Raw genomic sequence first — 17,581 nt, forward strand, 5'->3', positions numbered from 1 at the left:
CGGAGGTTGCAGTGAGCTGAGATCATACCACTGCACTCCAGCCTGGTGACAGTGTGAGACTCTCTTAAAAAATAAAATAAAATAAAATAAAATAAAATAGTAAAATAAAATAAAAAATCAACCATAGTTCCACAACTAAGAGACAATTACAGTTCACATTTTATTTCCCTGGTATTTTCCCTCTGCATATGTGTGTTTATATCTGTACTTTTAAGGGAAAATTGATATCACACTATACATTCACCATGTGCAGATCTGCTGTAAGGGCTGGAAACTTGGCATTTTCATACAGAGCCAAAAGTTTGATGTGCTCAAAGAAAACTTTAAGTTAGAAATCTTACTCTGGTTTTTATGAATTTTCTAGCAGTTGAGGGAATGTGTTCTTGTAAATACACTTACTCCTAGTTTTCTTCCTGAAAACCATATGTAAAATATATATATGGTCTTCAAATGGAAGGTTTTTTTGTTTTTTTTAGCTGTGCCTCTGTGGGCTGAGTGACCGTGACCGCAAGGTGGCTCATGGAGAACTGGTGGGTATGCAACTGCTACTGGAAGATGTTCTGAGTAGCTATCATGTGACCATGGAGGTCCCCCAAAGACAGCAAGCCACACTGGGCAAAAATACACAGGTATTCTTGGGGAATCGTTTCCATATTGACCAGTAGTGTATTGGACTGAAGGACATCTCTGTTGGGGAGATGGTCTGGGGAGTCACATTTTCCCATAGCCTCTCTCAGTAGGTCCGAGGACTGTGCCAACACCACCTGGGAGCAACAGTGGAGCAGAGGTAGCCACTGCAAAGCATTTTCTAAGTTCCATGATTATGGTATATCCATCTATTTTAATTTTAAAAATATGACAAAAGTTGTGGGAGGTCTATTGAAACCAAATGAAACAAAAACGCCACTGGATGCTTTCTTTGTGAGTCACACATCTAGGACTGGAGTTGGAAGGGCCAGAGGGGTCTGATAGAAGCCCCAGGTGGACATCTCAGGCCTGGGCTCTTGTCCTCATCACTCAACTACTGGCCTATGGACTCCTGGGCAGGCACTGCCTCCTCTGGGTTTATCACTCTGAAGCTCTAAGGTGCAAGAGCCACTAGCCCTCCTAGTATCATGACTTTAAACAATTTTGCATGTATCCAGGAACTAGGCAGAGACATGTTTGGATGCCAGGCAGACTAGCTGGTGCCCCTACTTGAAGAGCTTTTCTGTCCGAGCCAAACTTTCTGAGCAATGCCTAAACCCATCATCTCCATTTTCTTACCTTCCTGCCACTCCTCGAAGCACTGCAGTCTGTCTTCCTAATCTTGCTACTGAAACCTCTCTCATCAAGAGATGGTCCTTGTCACTAAATCCCCTGGGTACTTTCAGTCACCTTCCTATCTAACCCCTTGGCAGCATTTGACACAGAGTCCTTCTCAAAGCCTCTCTGCACTTGGCTTCTACAGCATGAGTCTCTCCTAGCTTTCCTCCGACATCGCTGAGCCCTCCTTCTCAGACCCTTCTGTAGGGTCCTCTACCTCTGCCAACCCTAAAATTTTTTTGTAATATATCCCACCACTGCTACCAGGGCCACATTTTGACTTCCACAGGCCCTAACACTTTTACCTTTGTGGGCTCTTCCCTCCTCCGTGAAAAACCATTAAAAGTTATATTTTAACATTGTGCTAGTACAAAGAAAAATATATTAATATCTTATATTAAAGCATTTTATTTAGCCTAAAAGGTCTTTTTTTCTGATTAAAAAACAAAATAAGGCATTTTGTGGGCCCTAGGCACTATGCCTCCTCTGCCCAAGCTGTTAAGTCAGCCCTGAATACTATTAATACCACTACTATTATTGCCTAGAAGTTGAGGTCTGTTCAGATTGCTTTTTATGTATTCATTTATTTAGTCTTCACAATAATTCCATGAGATAGGTTGTTTCATTGTTCTCATTTTATAGATAAAAATACTAAGGCTTAAAAAGGTTAAGTAACATGGCCAAAGTCACATGGTTAATGAGAAAAGAAGCTCAGATTCCAACCCAATGGTCTGGCCCTAGAGCTCCCTCATCCTCTTCTCTACTAGGTTGCTCCATTCCTCACCCTCTCCCTAGGAAAACCCATCCACTTTTATAACTTTGATGACATGCACATGCAATGATCCAAATCTATATGTCTAGCCCAAATATCAATCCTATCAGACTTATATGTTCAATTGCCTGCTGGATATCTCCACTTATTCCATCTCAGAGACAGCGTTTCTCAAGCTAAGGTCATCTTACTCCCTAAATCTTGCCCCTCTCTGTCAGTTTACCACTACCTGCCCAGTTGGCCAAGCCAAAAACTCTGGGCACCATCTTTGACTTCTGTCCCACACCCCACAACCAGTCACCAAGTTTTACTATCAATTATTTTAATATCTTTCAAGTTTGTCTTCTTTCTCTATTCCCCCACAGTACCCACTTCTATGAGTCCAAACCATCATCATCCCTGATCACTAGACTATGATCTTGACCTCCAATTGGATTCAATACACTTACTCTCACCTCCTTCCAATCCATTCACCAGGGTAATATTTTTAAATGCAAGCCTGATTATATCACTTCCTTCACTGTAACTCTTTAATGGATTCCAGATGCCCTGAGAAGAGTCCAAATGCTTTCATCAGCCCCTCGTGACTTGACTTCTGCCAATATTTCTACCCTCAATGTCTTTCAATTTGTCAAATGCACCATGCTGTCTTCTGTACTTCTCCCAAACTGGTCCCTCTAGTGGAAAACTTCCCTCTCCTTCCTCTTTCTGTTTCATCACCTGATTAACTCTTACTTATCCTTCAGATTTCCACTTCCAAACCACTCTCTTTAGGAAGCTTTTTCTGATCATCCACCCTTACCCTGATGCTTCTCTGTGCTAATTAGAGTGCTTCTGGTGCAAGTAACAGGTTGTTCCATTAGCTATAACTTAAATTAGGGAAGCATATTAATCCTCCATAATAAGAAGTCTAGAAGGAGGCAGTTCAGGTTGGTGTAGCCCCTTGACAGTGACTTCAAGGACTCAAGCTCTGCCATTTAGGTGTGTTGGCAAACATCTCCCTCATGTTTGTAAGATAAAAACAGGAGCAAAAAAGCTTTCTCCTTGGAGATCTATCTTTTTATCAAGGAGGGGAATATTTTCTAGAAGCCCCCCCATTAGATTTTCCTTGTGTCTTTTTAGCTAAACTGAGTCACAAGTCCACTTGGGGCCAATTAGTAGAAAAAGAAGTGGTTTTATATGTGCCATCTACATTCCACAGCATAATCAGATCTTCACCCAGTGTGATCATTTGCAAAGCTGGGTATAGACCAAATTGTGCCAAGATCAAAAAACATGCTGGGCCCTCAGGTCCTTCTGTTTGCCATTTTTTGGCCCTGTCTGTGATGGATTACCATCTTTTCCTGACATTCCCCACCATCCTCCACCTTGTTATTTATCTTGGCTCCTGTTCCTTCTCTTGTCTATTAAATTAAAGCACGTAGGTAGAAAAGACTTCTCAGCATATGAACATATTAACAAACAAGTTTGCTTTATTTATTTTTTATTTTAATTAATAAATTAGTTATTATTTATTTTAATTAATTTCATTTCCTGTGTTTTTATTTAGGAGTATTTAGCTATTCATAGACAATAGGAAGCAGTAGAATTTATACTGCCCTGAGAGTCAGGACTCCTGAGTTCCTACCCCAGTTATGCTACAAGTTTTTTGATCTCACTAGGCCTCAGTCTCCAAAGCTCCAAAGTAAAGGTGATGAATTGGCTCAGGGCTTTTAAAATTGTGGTCCAAGGAGCCCTGGGTTTCCTCAGAGACACCTTGGGGCTTCTTGAGCTGGGGAGCGGGGGCGGCAATTACATGGTCTCCAGGCTGTCCCCTTCATGTCACCATGCTTGGCCTTGGTCTGTTGAATATTTGGGCCAGTGTGTAAGAATTCATTTGATGAAAGAGCTCTGAGGATAAAATAAAATCTGGAAATCCATGCACTAGCTGATTGTTGGGGAGGCAGACTACAAGACTGAGGAGTTACCAGCAGTCTACAGGAACCCACTCTCCCCTGGGTCTTGCTTATCAATTCTTCCTTGGACAATTTGACCAATGCTCTTCCTGGCAGGCAGGCTGTTCTTTAGATATGTTAATACCACTGCTCTAGGATCCAATTATACCAGGTTGTTCTCCCTGTTTCTAGCCAGGAAACTTGAGTGTCTCGGGTACTGTCACCTAAATGTTCTCTGAGGCTCTTTTTATCATAACATCATGGGATTTGCCATCCTGGTCTGCCAAGAAGAGCTCCTTTTTCTGTGACTGAAACACTGTGGACAGGCAGTGGGCCTGGATGTGGTCCTCGTTTTGTTCCTCACTCTGGGTGACCCTGGCCCTCAGACCACTGGCTGCAGGACAGCAGGACAAACAAGGACCTGAATACCTTGTTTCCTCCATGTCCTCCAGGGCTCATAGCCCTCCACAATTATTTACTTAAGGAAAGCACCAATGAATAAATGAAGAAATCATAATTTTAGAGTAATCTTTCTTATTGAATGATAAATTTTAATTAAGAGAAATGTTTCCTGCCTAACTTCTAAAAGAGGAGAAGAAACAGGAGGTAGGATAAACTTAAGTTTCCATTTCTTTACCCATAAGATGGGTAAAATCCTCAATGGAAAGTTACTTCTTGGCTCCACCGTGATGGGAACTTTAATCTCAGGTATATTGAAGAACACTTTCCAGAATGCAGATGGAAAACACAAATGGCTCAGTTTTTCAAAGGCGGATAAAACATTAGTATGCAAGTAAGCGAGTTTTCAAAATGAATGGTTCCAGACCCAAGCAAAAGCTGCAGTTGAGGCATTCCTATCTTGCCATAAACTGTTCTTGAAGGATGGTCAACCTCCCTCAACTCTACATGTGCTGTGGGCCTGTAAACCATTCCTCCTGGGGAAAAAGTTAATTCTCCAAAGACTTTGTTTTGCACAGGCTGCATGTAAAAGGTTAGCCTGTGTTGGTCCATGACCAGTAAAGAAGGATTTCCATAATGCTTTCAGCCAGATTGGTCCAAAGTGCCAGGATTCAGAAGTCAGTTCCAAAGCAGCCCAAAGACCTCCGAGCTGCTGGAGGGCCCGTGTGATGTGGTGATGTCCTTTGCTTTGCTGAGATCATTTCTGATACTGTGGAAGCAGCTGAAGTGCTAAAGGAGCACTGGGGCCGACTCAAGCTGCAAGGCCAGGATATCAACTCTGTCTCTCTTCACAAACGGTTTTCAGAGCTCTATGAGTGAGTGTTGCTGAGGATGAAATTCATGGCCATGACTAGAACCCGGGGGATGGCAGATTCCTGCCCCTTAATCTGAGGGCGAGATTTGGTCCATGAATCCTAATATGACCCATTAGACCCATGGACTGAGTCTCTCAGAGCTTGCGGCATTACAGCCAGAGATACACAGATGGCACATGCGGCACAAGCCTGAGGAATGGGAGGCATTCTAGCAGCTGCAGGCCCTAGCTCGAATGACGTAGCTGGCTGGGAAGGCGTGTTGCTTCTGCCATGTGTCTGTTAACAAACAAACATTAACTAAGCACCCCCATACACCCTGGGCCTTACCAAGCTTAAGTACGTTTGCTTTAGGCCAGGCATGGTGGCTCACAGCTGTAATCTCAGCACTTTGGGAGGCTGAGGCAGGTGGAATACCTGAGGTCAGAAGTTTGAGACCAGCCTGGCCAACACGGTGAAACCCTGTCTCTACTAAAAATACAAAAAATTGGCCAGGTGTGATGGTGGGTACCTGTAATCCCAGCTACTCAGGAGGCTGAGGCAGAAGAATGGCTTGAACCCAGGAGGCGGAGGTTGCAGTGAGCTGAGATGGCACCATTGCACTCCAGCCTGGGCAACAAGAGTGAAACTCCCTCTCAAAAAACAAAAACAAACAACAACAACAACAACAACAAAAAGTTCACTTTGGTATAGCCAGATTGTTTATCTTGTGAAATTATTATAGTCAGTGTCCCTGATAACTAGGGAAGGTGAAGACTTGTCAATATTTTGAAGAATGAGGAGTGAAATTATATGCACCCAATGGGAAAAAGCCTCACGATTTCATGTGTCTAAGGAATGATAACTGTGGTGAATTAAATGTTGATGTATCTGTGAATGGGTTAGGATACTGATGATAGGAAAGAGAAAATGAATGAAAATAATTATCAGAGAATTGAAATGAGAAAAAATATGTTTGCTAATTTCTGTCTTTCTTCTTTAATAGAACTGACATTCTCTACCCCAGCATGAAAGCTATAGCCAGGCAGATGGGGAAAGAAGATGAATTTGAAGGATTTATAGTAAATAATCAGTCTGTTCTTCCCCCCAGTGGAGCCTCAGAAGTTGAAATAAAAACTCACCAGGTATGCAGGATATATTTTAAATTTGCCTTTGAAAACGTCATTTATGGCATTAGCATGAAAAACTAAAGGCTACAGGTAAAAAATACCCAAATGGTGTTTTTTCTGAGAAGCTAAGTGTAAATTGCAGGGTTGTAAATCATTGAATGGGCTGGAGGGAGGGCAGAACTAAATATTTAAAGGCATGTGGTGCTTCGATGAAGCAAATTACTACCCTTAATGTCCCTGTTCTATAAGTCTGGATGTTTATCATTTTGATTTTCCTCAAATTGATGTGTACCTTCATAAGAATGATCACAGAAAACATAACCACTATCTTAAGCATAAAATTTAGCATGCAAGTATCCACATGGAAATGAAATATTTGTAAAAAGCTCCCCGTAATTGTTTTTCTGAGAATAAGAAAATGCCCATTCGGTATGTGTAAGATAATCTGTGTGGAGAAGTTGTTTTCCCGAGTCTTTGTTCAGCTTGATCCTGGGACTCACGCACTCTGTGGCTGGGCTTATTGTACCAGGCAAGCAAAGCCGCGGCTGTTCGGTTGTCAACGCAGAGATGCTCATCCACTGAGCAACAAGGAGAAGTCAGCCCCTGTCAGGCCCCAGTGCCAAGCTCACTGCTTACCCTTCTGAGCCCTATTCCTTTCCAGTACCTGGGGGCCTTCAACAGGGAGAAACCTATGCTCTGCAAGCCTAATAGATTGAGTGAGGGCTCACAGTTTTTGGAAGACTTTACTGTTGGTCCTACATAGAGTTTTAAATCTTGTGAAATCTTCCTTGGTATCTAAATCAAGTTTTATACCTGAGGGCTTTTTTTTTTTTTTTTTTGCGTCTTGCTCTGTCGCCCAGGCTAGAGTGCAATGGCGCGATCTCATCTCACTGCAACCTCCGCCTCTCAGGTTCAAGCAATTCTCCTGCCTCAGTCTCCCGAGTAGCTGGGATTACAGGCGCCCAGCTAATTTTTGTATTTTTAGTAGAGATGGGGTTTCGTCATCTTGGCTAGGCTGGTCTCGAACTCCTGACCTCGTGATCCACCTGCCTCGGCCTCCCAAAGGGTTGAGATTACAGGCGTGAGCCATCGTGCCCGGCTGAGAGCTTCTTTTGTAATGAGAACTCACAGAATCCTAGCCACATTGAGAGACCCCAAAAGACATGAGTCACCCCAGGGATTAGACACTTTGCAATTTAGCAAAACTTGGTTAAAAAAAAAAAAAGGATTGTATTTTATCAATAAGGATGTGAGCCAGGAAGAAAACTCCAGGGAGGTACATCTGTGCCCCCAGAAGCACTTGGGAGACCTAGAAGGGAAGTGTTCCTTCTTTCCCGGGAGAGTAGCTGAGGGGCAGGCCCTAGCCCAAAGCCCCTCTGCAGGAATGTGACACGGGACCCAAAATATAATCTGAATGTAGAGAGTGACCCTCAACCTATGCTTACTGTAGCTTCAAAAACTTCTGGAAAATTGTGAAATTCATATGATCCAAGAGGTACTAAGAAAAGTTAATAGAGAGATGACACTGGTTTTATCAGAAAAGTCCAAGGAGGAGTGTTCTCTCCCTACAGGTAAAGTACATTTATTTTGTTACTTCACACAATAATGTTTATTGGTTTTTCCTAATTACGAAAGCAATTCATGTATCGACATTTGTTGTAAAAACAAACAAAAACCAAAACATCTGTGCGATGCCCAGAAAATGATATAAAAATGACCTTTTACCCTTGACCCTGTGCAATGAAAGGGCAAGCCTCTCCCCAGCTGGGCGTCTCTAAATGCCACCAGAGAGCTGAGTGTGGTTGAGCTCTAGTTATAGAACCTGAAACAAGACACAAAGCACTTTGGTATATTTCTTTCCCTGTACAAAGGCTTTTTTAAACAAATGGAAAACATAGCTTCACTTCAGTTTCAACTCTACTGATTAACTCATAACTGAAATAAAGTTGAAATGAAGGGAAACCTAAAGCCTTTCTTATATGTAACATATATAAGTTTTGATATGTCAAATTTGTATATTTAGGGTATGAAGGCAATCAGAATGGTTCCTTCCATCGGAGGTCCAAACTTGGGGCCACTTCATGGGCATGTGACACACAGGATGCAGAGGGGCACTTGGGATTTCATGTTCTGTGGTCACCATCCTGAAACTTTTAATGGTTTAACTTTGAATTTGTTCAAAGTTACAATTCTAGGTACCTAAAGTGGGCAGGAGGCTTACCCTTCCTGAGCTACCCATTGAACACATGGTGTTGCTGCCAGCCTGGGACCCCTGAGATGCTGCTGGGTGCACATGTCTGGCCTTGACCCTCACCGTACCCAGAGGGGATGGGGACCTTGGCACAGGGAGGGTCAAGGTCTGGTATGTGCACCTGGCAGCATCTCAGGGGTCTTAGGCTGACAGCACTGCCATGTGTTCAATGGGTAGCTCAGTGAGGGCAAGTCTCCTGCCCACCTTGGGTACCTAGAGTCTCCCAGGACAGAGGTTGCAGTACTCCTGGGGGTTGCCTTTCCACAGTGGATTGGGGTGGTGGGAAGGGGAGATGCCTGACTCAACTTCTCATCGCCAGGCAGGGCCTAGTGCTTCAGTCTGGTAGCTGGTGGGTCATGCATATTCATGCACTGAGACACAGGCAGGGCCACTGGGTGCTTATGGGGGGTCTCACTTCCCCTGCACGTATTCCCATGACCAAGAGAGCGCAACGTTAAAAGCAAATTAAAAACACCGTGACAGGTCAAGAGAGAGACTGCAGAAGAAAGGGAAAAGTTTTATCTTTTAATATCGGTGTGACACTTTTTCCTGCTTTTTGAACAAGAGGTCCTACATTTTTATTTTGCACCAGGCCCCTGCATTATGTAGCTAGTCCTGTCTGAACTATAATATCTATTCCTAACTTTGAATATTCTGTAGGAAATTCATAACCTTTGAGCTAGGGAGGAGTTGTCTGACTACGAACTTAAATTAGGTTTTGCTTTTGAGACAAAGTCCACAGATATTGTAATGTTAATTAATAACCTCTGTCCTCACCTAAGACATAGTCATTTTATTAGTGCTTCAAGTAACTGAATTCTGTAAACAGGGCCCTGTGCAATGAAAGCGCGAGCCTCTCCCCAGCTGGGCATCTCTAATGCCACCAGAGAGCTGAGTGTGGTTGAGCTCTAGTTACAGAACATTCAACAAGACACAAAGAGCCTGTTGTTTGTGCTGTGTTTGCTGCATCCAGGCGGCTCCCTTCCGAGTCCTTGGAGAAAATCCACAAGCCTGCAGCAGGTGCAACCATCTGCACATGTTGGGGCCGTGGTTCCTATGAGACACCCGGGGTGAGGGGCTGTGGGGAAGCATCTTTGCTTTGTGGTTGTGCTGCCTTGCGCAGGGTGCCTGTCAGCTGTGCTTGCAAAGGGCCTTCAATGCAGTGGGGGGCAGGCAGAGGGGAGGGGTAGAGTTATTTTTAACAGTGGCTAGGTTGATATTACCAAGCCTCACTTTGGCTGGAGTGTGCTGACCAGTTCTAAACTCTTGTTTGATTCTATACTTATAAGACTTTTAAACTCCATGCCAATATCGAAGGGGAAGGGTTGTTGTTTCTGATTCTATTTTGTTTTGTTCTTTGGTCTGTCAGGCATGACTCAGTGTGGAGACCTGGATCTCCACCTCTACTGAGTTCTCCTAATTCAAGCGATTGAGTCCTCACTGTGTGCCAAGGTGCTTTGGTATACATTTCTTCAGTGTCATCTTCCTGAGACCTCTGTGGGCTTGGTGCCTTCAAAGAAGGCAATAACATATTAGAATCCCCACCTACCTACTGTTTATCTTGGCAGCAAGAAGTAGCCATGAGGACAGGGCTTCTAAGCAAGGGCCGCCTCTTCATGCAGAGATCACCCTTTGTGGTCAAGGTTAGCTTGGGGCTGGAGGTTTTTCCAGAGGAAGTTAGGAATGGAGAGTATTGAGAACCAGGGGGACAGCAAAAGCATTTATCCTTTTCCTCAAGGTCTTCTCCTTCCCTATGGGCTGACTGACTCTGGTGTTTACATTTACATCTGCCAAAAAGAAACCCTGAGCCAGGTATGGTGGCTCACTCCTGGAGCCCAGAGGCACTCTGGGAGGCCGAGGCAGGCGGATCACTTGAGCTCAGGAATTTGAGAGCAACCTGAGCAACATGGTAAAACCCCAACTCTACAAAAAATGGAAAAAAAATTAGCTGGGTATGGCGGTGCACACCTGTAGTCCCAGCTACTTGGGATGCTGAGGTGGGAGGATCGCTTGCGCCTAGGATGTCGAGGCTGCAGTGAGCCAAGATCGTGCCACTGCACTCCAGCCTGAGTGACAGAGTGAGACTCTGTATCAAAAAAAAAAAAAAAAAGGAACCCTGGAATACTTCTGTCCCTCTCCCTCCTTTCTTCCCCCTCACCTTGTCTTAGAGCTTGATCATACAGCTTCTGAATGAGTTTCTGATTTGTCATTGAGCCTCTGAGGATGTGGCATCCAGACCTGGCCCTCGTATTAGGTCTCGGTAGCTGAACTAGTAGTCCCCTGAAAACTATCTAAAGTGGATCCAGACATCTTTGTTCAGCCCCAGGGCTTATCTTAGCAGAGATGGCCCCATTGGTTCACAAAGATTCTGCCATCCCTCATCTTTGATGTTTTGGCATTGAAGTGATTTTTAATTGATTTTCTAATTTTCTCTGAGCAGTTATAAGGCCAACAGTCTCCAAAGTGGAATGCATATATCCCAGGGGTGTGGGAAGAAAATATTAGAACTTCTAAATAGATTAGAGCCATATGTAAGGAGTCACATGCCACACTCTACACTGAGGTGTCCTGAAGTGACCATGGGCAGGCAATCCACAAGTAATGAGAAAATAGTAGAGGTGACACTGCTAATCCTAGTGCATGCTTATCCTCAGCCACATTATGAGGTCATAAAAGATAATCTAATCATATCTGATGAGAAGACAGACAATAAATTTTTCTTTCTTTTTTTTTTTTTTTAAAGATACGATCTCATGCTGCCACCCAGGCTGGAGTTCAGTGGTGCCACCATAGCTCACTGCAGCCTTGAACTCCTGGGCTCAAATGATTCTCCTACCTCAGCCTTCCAAGTAGCTAGAATCACCGGTGCACACCACCATGCCCAACTAATTTTTAAAAATTTTTTGTGGAGCCGTCCTCTTGCTACATTGCCCAGGCTGGTCTTGAACTCTTCAAGTGATCTTCCCACCTCTGCCTCCCAAAGTGCTGAGATTATAGGTGTAAGCCACCTGCCTGGCAGACAAAAAAAATTGTAAAAGGTCAAGGAAACTATTGGGAATGCGGATTGAGATCCATTCTCATTGTTGATGAATCCTCCCCTAAGTATATCATGCTTTGTGATATTCGCTATTGGTAGTATTGTAGGTAGTTATAAATACATATAAATAAAATAAAATATAAAAATATATTATAATAATATAGGATAATAAATATAATCAAAATATAAGTGTACATATATTAAAGATGAGAGATCAACAATGTTTTGCTTCAAGAGAGCATATCAAAACAGTTCTTACAAGAGCATCGTGTCAGCCAGCATTTCTCCAGCAGTGCCATGGAACACAAGTTCCTCAAGATATTACAGCAGTAGTTCTCCCAGCCCTTCTTCGCTAACAGGTTTCTGGGTTACCTGACGCTTTCCGTTCTCCTGGTAACATGAGCCAGCAAAGTGCTCACTAATCACAGTCTTTGGGTTTCATGTATTTTACCTAGCATCGCTGATCATTGTTTGCTCCAAACCTGTTTGTGCAGGTTTTAACTGTCATTGTATTGAGATAATTTAATTAAAAACTATGTAAACCAGTGTAATAGGAATACAAAAAGAAAGAGATCTGTTGATTCTAGAAAAACTAAATTGAAATTGATAATCTGTAGCACATCTAGTCAGTGAAACATTATTAAGCATTAAAAATAAATGAGCTGTCAAGCCATGAAAAGACATGGAAGAAGCTTAAATGCATATTACTAAGTGAAAGAAGCCAACGTGAAAAGACAACATATTGTATGATTCCAAATATGACATTCTGGAAAAGGCGAAAGTATGGAGAGAGTAAAAAGATCAGTGCCTGCCACCATTTAGGAGGGCAGGAAGGAAGAATAGGCAGAGCACAGAGGATTTTGGGGCAGTGAAACTATTCTGTATGATACTAACATGGTGTATCCATGTCATCATATGTTATCCAAGCCCATAGGATGTAGGACACTAACAGTAAACCATAATGCAAACTATAGGCTTTGGATGATAATGACATGTCAATGTAGGTTCATTGATGGTAACAAATGCAACCTCTGGGGCAGGACATTGATGGTGGAGAATGTGTGTGAGGACTGGGAGCTTATGGGCACTCTCAATACATTCCCCTCCATTCTGCTATGAACCTAAAATTGCTCTAAAAAAATTAAATGTATTTGAAAAAGAAAATAAAGTAAAACGCCCGGGCGTGGTGGCTCACGCCTGTAATCCCAGCACTTTGTCTTGGCCAACATGGCGAAACCCTGTCTGACTCAAAATACAGAAATTAGCCAGGCGTGCTGGCGGGCAGCTGTAATCCCAGCTACTCAAGAGGCTGAGGCAGTGAGCTGAGACTGCACCATCGTGCTCCAGCCTGGGCAACAAGAGCGAAACTCTGTCTCAAAAAAAAAAAAAAGAAAAGAAAAAAAGAAAAAATAAAATAAAAATTATGTTGAAAGGATTTGGAAAACCTGAATAAAAGGCTAGTTGTGTAGAAAAAAGAAAAATTATCAAATTGGTTATGAGGCAGATGACTGAAAAGACTAGGTAAAATTGTGAAATTGTGCAAAATGATGTTTTTGGATTTCTCTCTCTAAAATCAAACAAAAGTAGAAACTATAGACCAAGATTTATAGAAGAAAGATGGTGCAGAACTTCAGTCCGTGGATACTTTACAAAGAAAAGGCCTAGGCCCTATGTTAGATGACTGGCAGATGTTTGTAAATTTATGTATTTTTAAGTTAAATAAAATGTTTTAGATAGTACATGTTATTTGTAAAGCATTCTCTGCTTTAACTGACTTTTTTTTTTTAACTAACCAACTAACTCTTAGTCTTGATTGCATTGGATAGGAGGATTTCTACCATGTTTTTCAGGGTTGGTGGAGAAGGGTTTTGTTCATTTGTCTTTTGTTCAAAGTAAGTTTGGGAAACTCAGGGTAAATAATGCTAAACAGTTTCCTCTACTCTAGAGCCTTTACTATCCAACTATGCACTGTATATCTCCAAAGGAGAGAGAATATGCAATGTTTTTTATTTTTTATTTTATTTACTTCTTTATTTGACCATAGAACCTTTTTCTCTCCTTGGAAACATTTATTATCAACACGAAGAATTAGTGTTCTGGGGAGCAGTTTGAAAACCACAAGAGTACAAGATGCATACATACTCTGCAATAAGGCTTTCAACCTACCCAATTATTGGGGCGCCCCAGCTGGTTGGGAGAACAGCCTTGATTGGCAGTTGTATGTCTTCAAGTTTCACTTCTGCCTTGGTTTGGGACCCGGGAACCACTGAGGCACCAAAGGCTAGTGGTTGTGTTAGGGAAGTGGAATGTTACCCAGCCAAGATGTCCTTCCTAGAGGGAGGAGGCTCGGGGGTGGTGTGCAGAGAAGGAGAGAGGGGAAGTGGTTTGGCTAACAGGAAGTCAAAGTTTCCTCTAGTCAAATGACCTGGAACAGAGTGAGAGGAGAAAATGGAGTCCTAACTTAACCCCCAGTGTGCTGTCTCCTTCCTACTTCCATGCTTCTGTCAAAAACTGCTGCCTCCTCTTAAAGAAGCCATGACCAAACACACACTGAAAATGAGACCCATTTGGAGACAGCCAACTCCTCTTTGCCAGGAATTGTTTCTTTTGGATGGATTCTGCTTTTCCTGGCTCCCTGACTCCTGCCTGCAGATGCAAATGCATGTCTGAACCTGAATTCACAAGCAAGGAGAGAGTGCGGCCCAGCGCTCTGTTAAGTTTTCCTTTCAGCTGAGTGCAGAGCTAAACCCCAAACCAGCTCACTGGACATCTGTCAGGTGAGGGTCCCCATATTAGAAGTGTGCAATAGATGTGGTCCCTCACCGGGCTTATCTGTGAGCTGGAGACCTGCCACAACAGCACCCTGGAAAAGATATCCAACTTCTCATCTGAAATACCCATGAGCCCTGTCTTGTCATAGCTTAGACTTTTAAAAAGTCTTAAACATCTTAAGAAGTGTGAATTGCTGGGCACATTAACTCTTGGATTTTCCATTTCAGCTGTACTGGGACAGTGGTGATGTGTCTTCTGGCCTTTATTTCTTAAAGGAAAAGCAAAAACAGATTTATATGTTTATTATGGAAAGTAGTCAATTGTTGAAGAAACATAGAATCCCATTTTCAAAACCAGGACTTGGCAGTAAATAGCATAAGTACAAATACCAGAGGCTCTGGCTCTGTTGTACCCACATTTCTGGGTGGACTGTGCTAGGTGTTTCGTCTTGGGAGCACTGAGCCTTCTGTCGGTAAATTGAGTGTGCAGGTAGGAAGGCTCATCTGAAATTAGAAACAGCTGGGGCGGGAGCAGGCTGGCAGGTGTCCCTGCTGATGACCAGCACCTCCCATTAACAGAAAACAGAGCGAGGTGGAGCGTGGCTCCTAAGTCCAACTCCACAGATCGCTGCCCTTCAGTATTCCCCTGGGACCACCACGAGGAGGTAGGCACTATCCAGCTAGTTCTTACCAATATAATTAACATGCACATGTGCTTTTGCTCTTCCATGTGGATGGAAGTCAAGCAGTGTTGACATTCTCACATCATTCCACCACCGTCATGTTATTTTTAAGTATCTTATTTTTAACAGATAATATATGCACATGGTTCCAAACTCAAAATGATGAAAAATATACATTTAGAGTCTTGTTGTCACCATGAACCCCCTTGCACCCTAGTCTGCCACCTGTATGTAACCACTTTCATTAGTTTTCTGTATGTCCTTTCAGTGCTGCTTTGTGCAAATATTCATTCTTTCATTCAATAACTATTCAATAAATATTTACATTCTTTCATTACAGGAACCATTCCATGTCCTAGGCTACTATATTTTAGGAAATACTTTAGGAATATATTCTTCCTTTCATTGAGTTCATAATCTAGGAAGGGGTAGACAACAAGTGATGACATAAGAAAAAAGAAAACAATGGAGTAAGGAAGGGTGGTGTTTTGGAGGTTTGAAGGGGGCCCATTGCAATTTTAAATAGGGTGATTAGGGTAGACCTCACTGAGTGAGTGATGTTTTGAGCAAAAGTTTGAAATAAGGTGAGGAATTGAGCTGTGAGGGTATCTAAGGGAAGAGCATTCCAGACAGAAGGAACAAGCCATACAAAGGCCCTACGCAGAGCATGCCTATTATATTCAAAGAATAGCAAGGACCTAAGTGTGGCTGGAGTGGAAACCGTGAGGGAGAAAAAGTAGTAAGCGTTGAAGTCAGAGAGGGAGGGGGAAGGGGGTCAGACCATGCAAGGCCTTTTGAGGCTTTTGTGTTTACTCCAAATGCAGTGGGGACCAAGTCTCAGATTTTGAGCGTCATGATCTGGCTTATATTTTGACAGAATCTCTCTGGCTAAGGTGTGGAGAATAGGCTGTGAAGGAAGAAAGGGTGAAAGTAGAAAGAAGCTGGTGTGGAGATTATTGCAATAACTGAAGAAAGGAGTGATGGTGGCTCAAAGTTGGGAGCAGTGGAAATAGTGAGTGGTCAGACTCTGGGCTTATTGTGAAGTAGGCACTAATGGGTTCAGTATTATTAGGTATGTGAGAAAGAAAAACCAATTATGACTGCAGCATTTTCAGTTGAGAAGATAGAATTTCTATCAGCTGAGAGGAAAACTGTGAAGCAAGTTAGGGAGGGAAGATTGGGAATTTGATTATGCACAAATTAAGTTTTAAATGCCTTTTAGACATCCAAGAAGACATGCCAAGTGAGTATTGGATCTAAATTTGCGAGTTGTCAGGATATGAATGGTATTTAGCTGTGAGACGAGATGAGAACGCCAAGGGAGTGAATATATATAGAAGTGAGGAGGTGGACCACGGCTGAGCCCTGGGACACTCTAATGTTAACAGCTGGGGGTGGTGGGGGAGGAGAGATAGCAAAAGACATCTAGAAGGAATAGAAAGAACAAACGTTGAGTTAGGAAAACTAGGGCATCGCAGTGTCCCAATGCCTAGTGAAGGAGATTTCTCAAGCAGGAGGAAGCGACAAATTGTGTGAAATGCTGCCGGTAGTTGAGTAAAACCACTGGCTTTAGCCACGTGAAGATCACTGGTGTTTGTGACAAAATCAGTTTCAGTGAAGTGGTGGAGGTGAAAACCAGGTAAGTGGGGTTAAGAGAGAATTTGTAAGACGTCAAAGGCAGTTTAAGTATAGACTTCTCTTTCTGGGAGTTTTGCTACAAAAGGGTACAAAGAAATGAGGCAATAGCTGATGGGTGAAGTGGGGTCAAGAAAAAGGTTTTTATGAGATGGGAGAAATAATGTGTACTATTGTGAGTGATCCAGGAAAGAGGGGAGAAATGATGATAGAGAAGAAATGGGAATTTCTGGGGTAGTAATACTAGTAAGCTTGAGGGGATATCCTCCCCCTTTATTATCATTGTAGTTACCTTTCTTATAAAATGTGGCATTTTATGGCCACTGTTCTGCACCTTGCCTTTTTCATTTAACAATCTGTGCTTCTTTTCATAAAAGTATATGGAGAATTTTTCTTTTTTCACAGCTGCATACTATTTCATTGGAAGGATATGCCATAGTTTACGCCCTGAAGGGTGGACACTTGTGTGCTTCCAAGCTTTTGCTGCCATAACCAATGTTCCTCTGAATAACTCTGGTTATTTTTTTTAAAAATTTTTATATTTTTTCAATTTTATTTATCGTTTTTATTGCAGAGACAAGTGAACATTTATTTTTGTACCTTTCTTCCTATGTGTATTTCAAGTCTTTTTCAAAACAAGGCCCCAGGAATCTGTAGATTCAGTTATGTCCCTGGGCTTGGCCGACTGCTGCAGGAGTCTTAGGGAGCCTTGCACAGAAGCTAGAGTTACTCATTTACCAACATTAAACCCTGGGATAGACAATGCAGCAAAGAAGGACGCCTTCCTCCATGGAATGTGCTGATTTCAGACGG

The 17,581-nt window shown here is 42.6% G+C and overlaps 1 protein-coding gene across 1 annotated transcript in view; it reads left to right on the top strand.

Moving 5' to 3' along the window:
- The first annotated feature begins 5,561 nt into the window (after positions 1-5,561).
- LOC100454179 (coiled-coil domain-containing protein 162) overlaps positions 5,562-17,581 on the top strand; it is a 46,967-nt gene continuing 34,947 nt past the window's right edge. Inside the window, 2 exon segments of the mRNA XM_054557994.2 lie at positions 5,562-6,406; positions 7,842-7,962. Of these exon segments, the coding sequence (XP_054413969.1) occupies positions 6,290-6,406; positions 7,842-7,962 (238 nt within the window). The 5' untranslated portion in view covers positions 5,562-6,289.

The sequence above is a fragment of the Pongo abelii genome, chromosome 5, assembly GCF_028885655.2.
Source record: "Pongo abelii isolate AG06213 chromosome 5, NHGRI_mPonAbe1-v2.0_pri, whole genome shotgun sequence".
Classification (NCBI taxonomy): Eukaryota; Metazoa; Chordata; class Mammalia; order Primates; family Hominidae; genus Pongo; species Pongo abelii.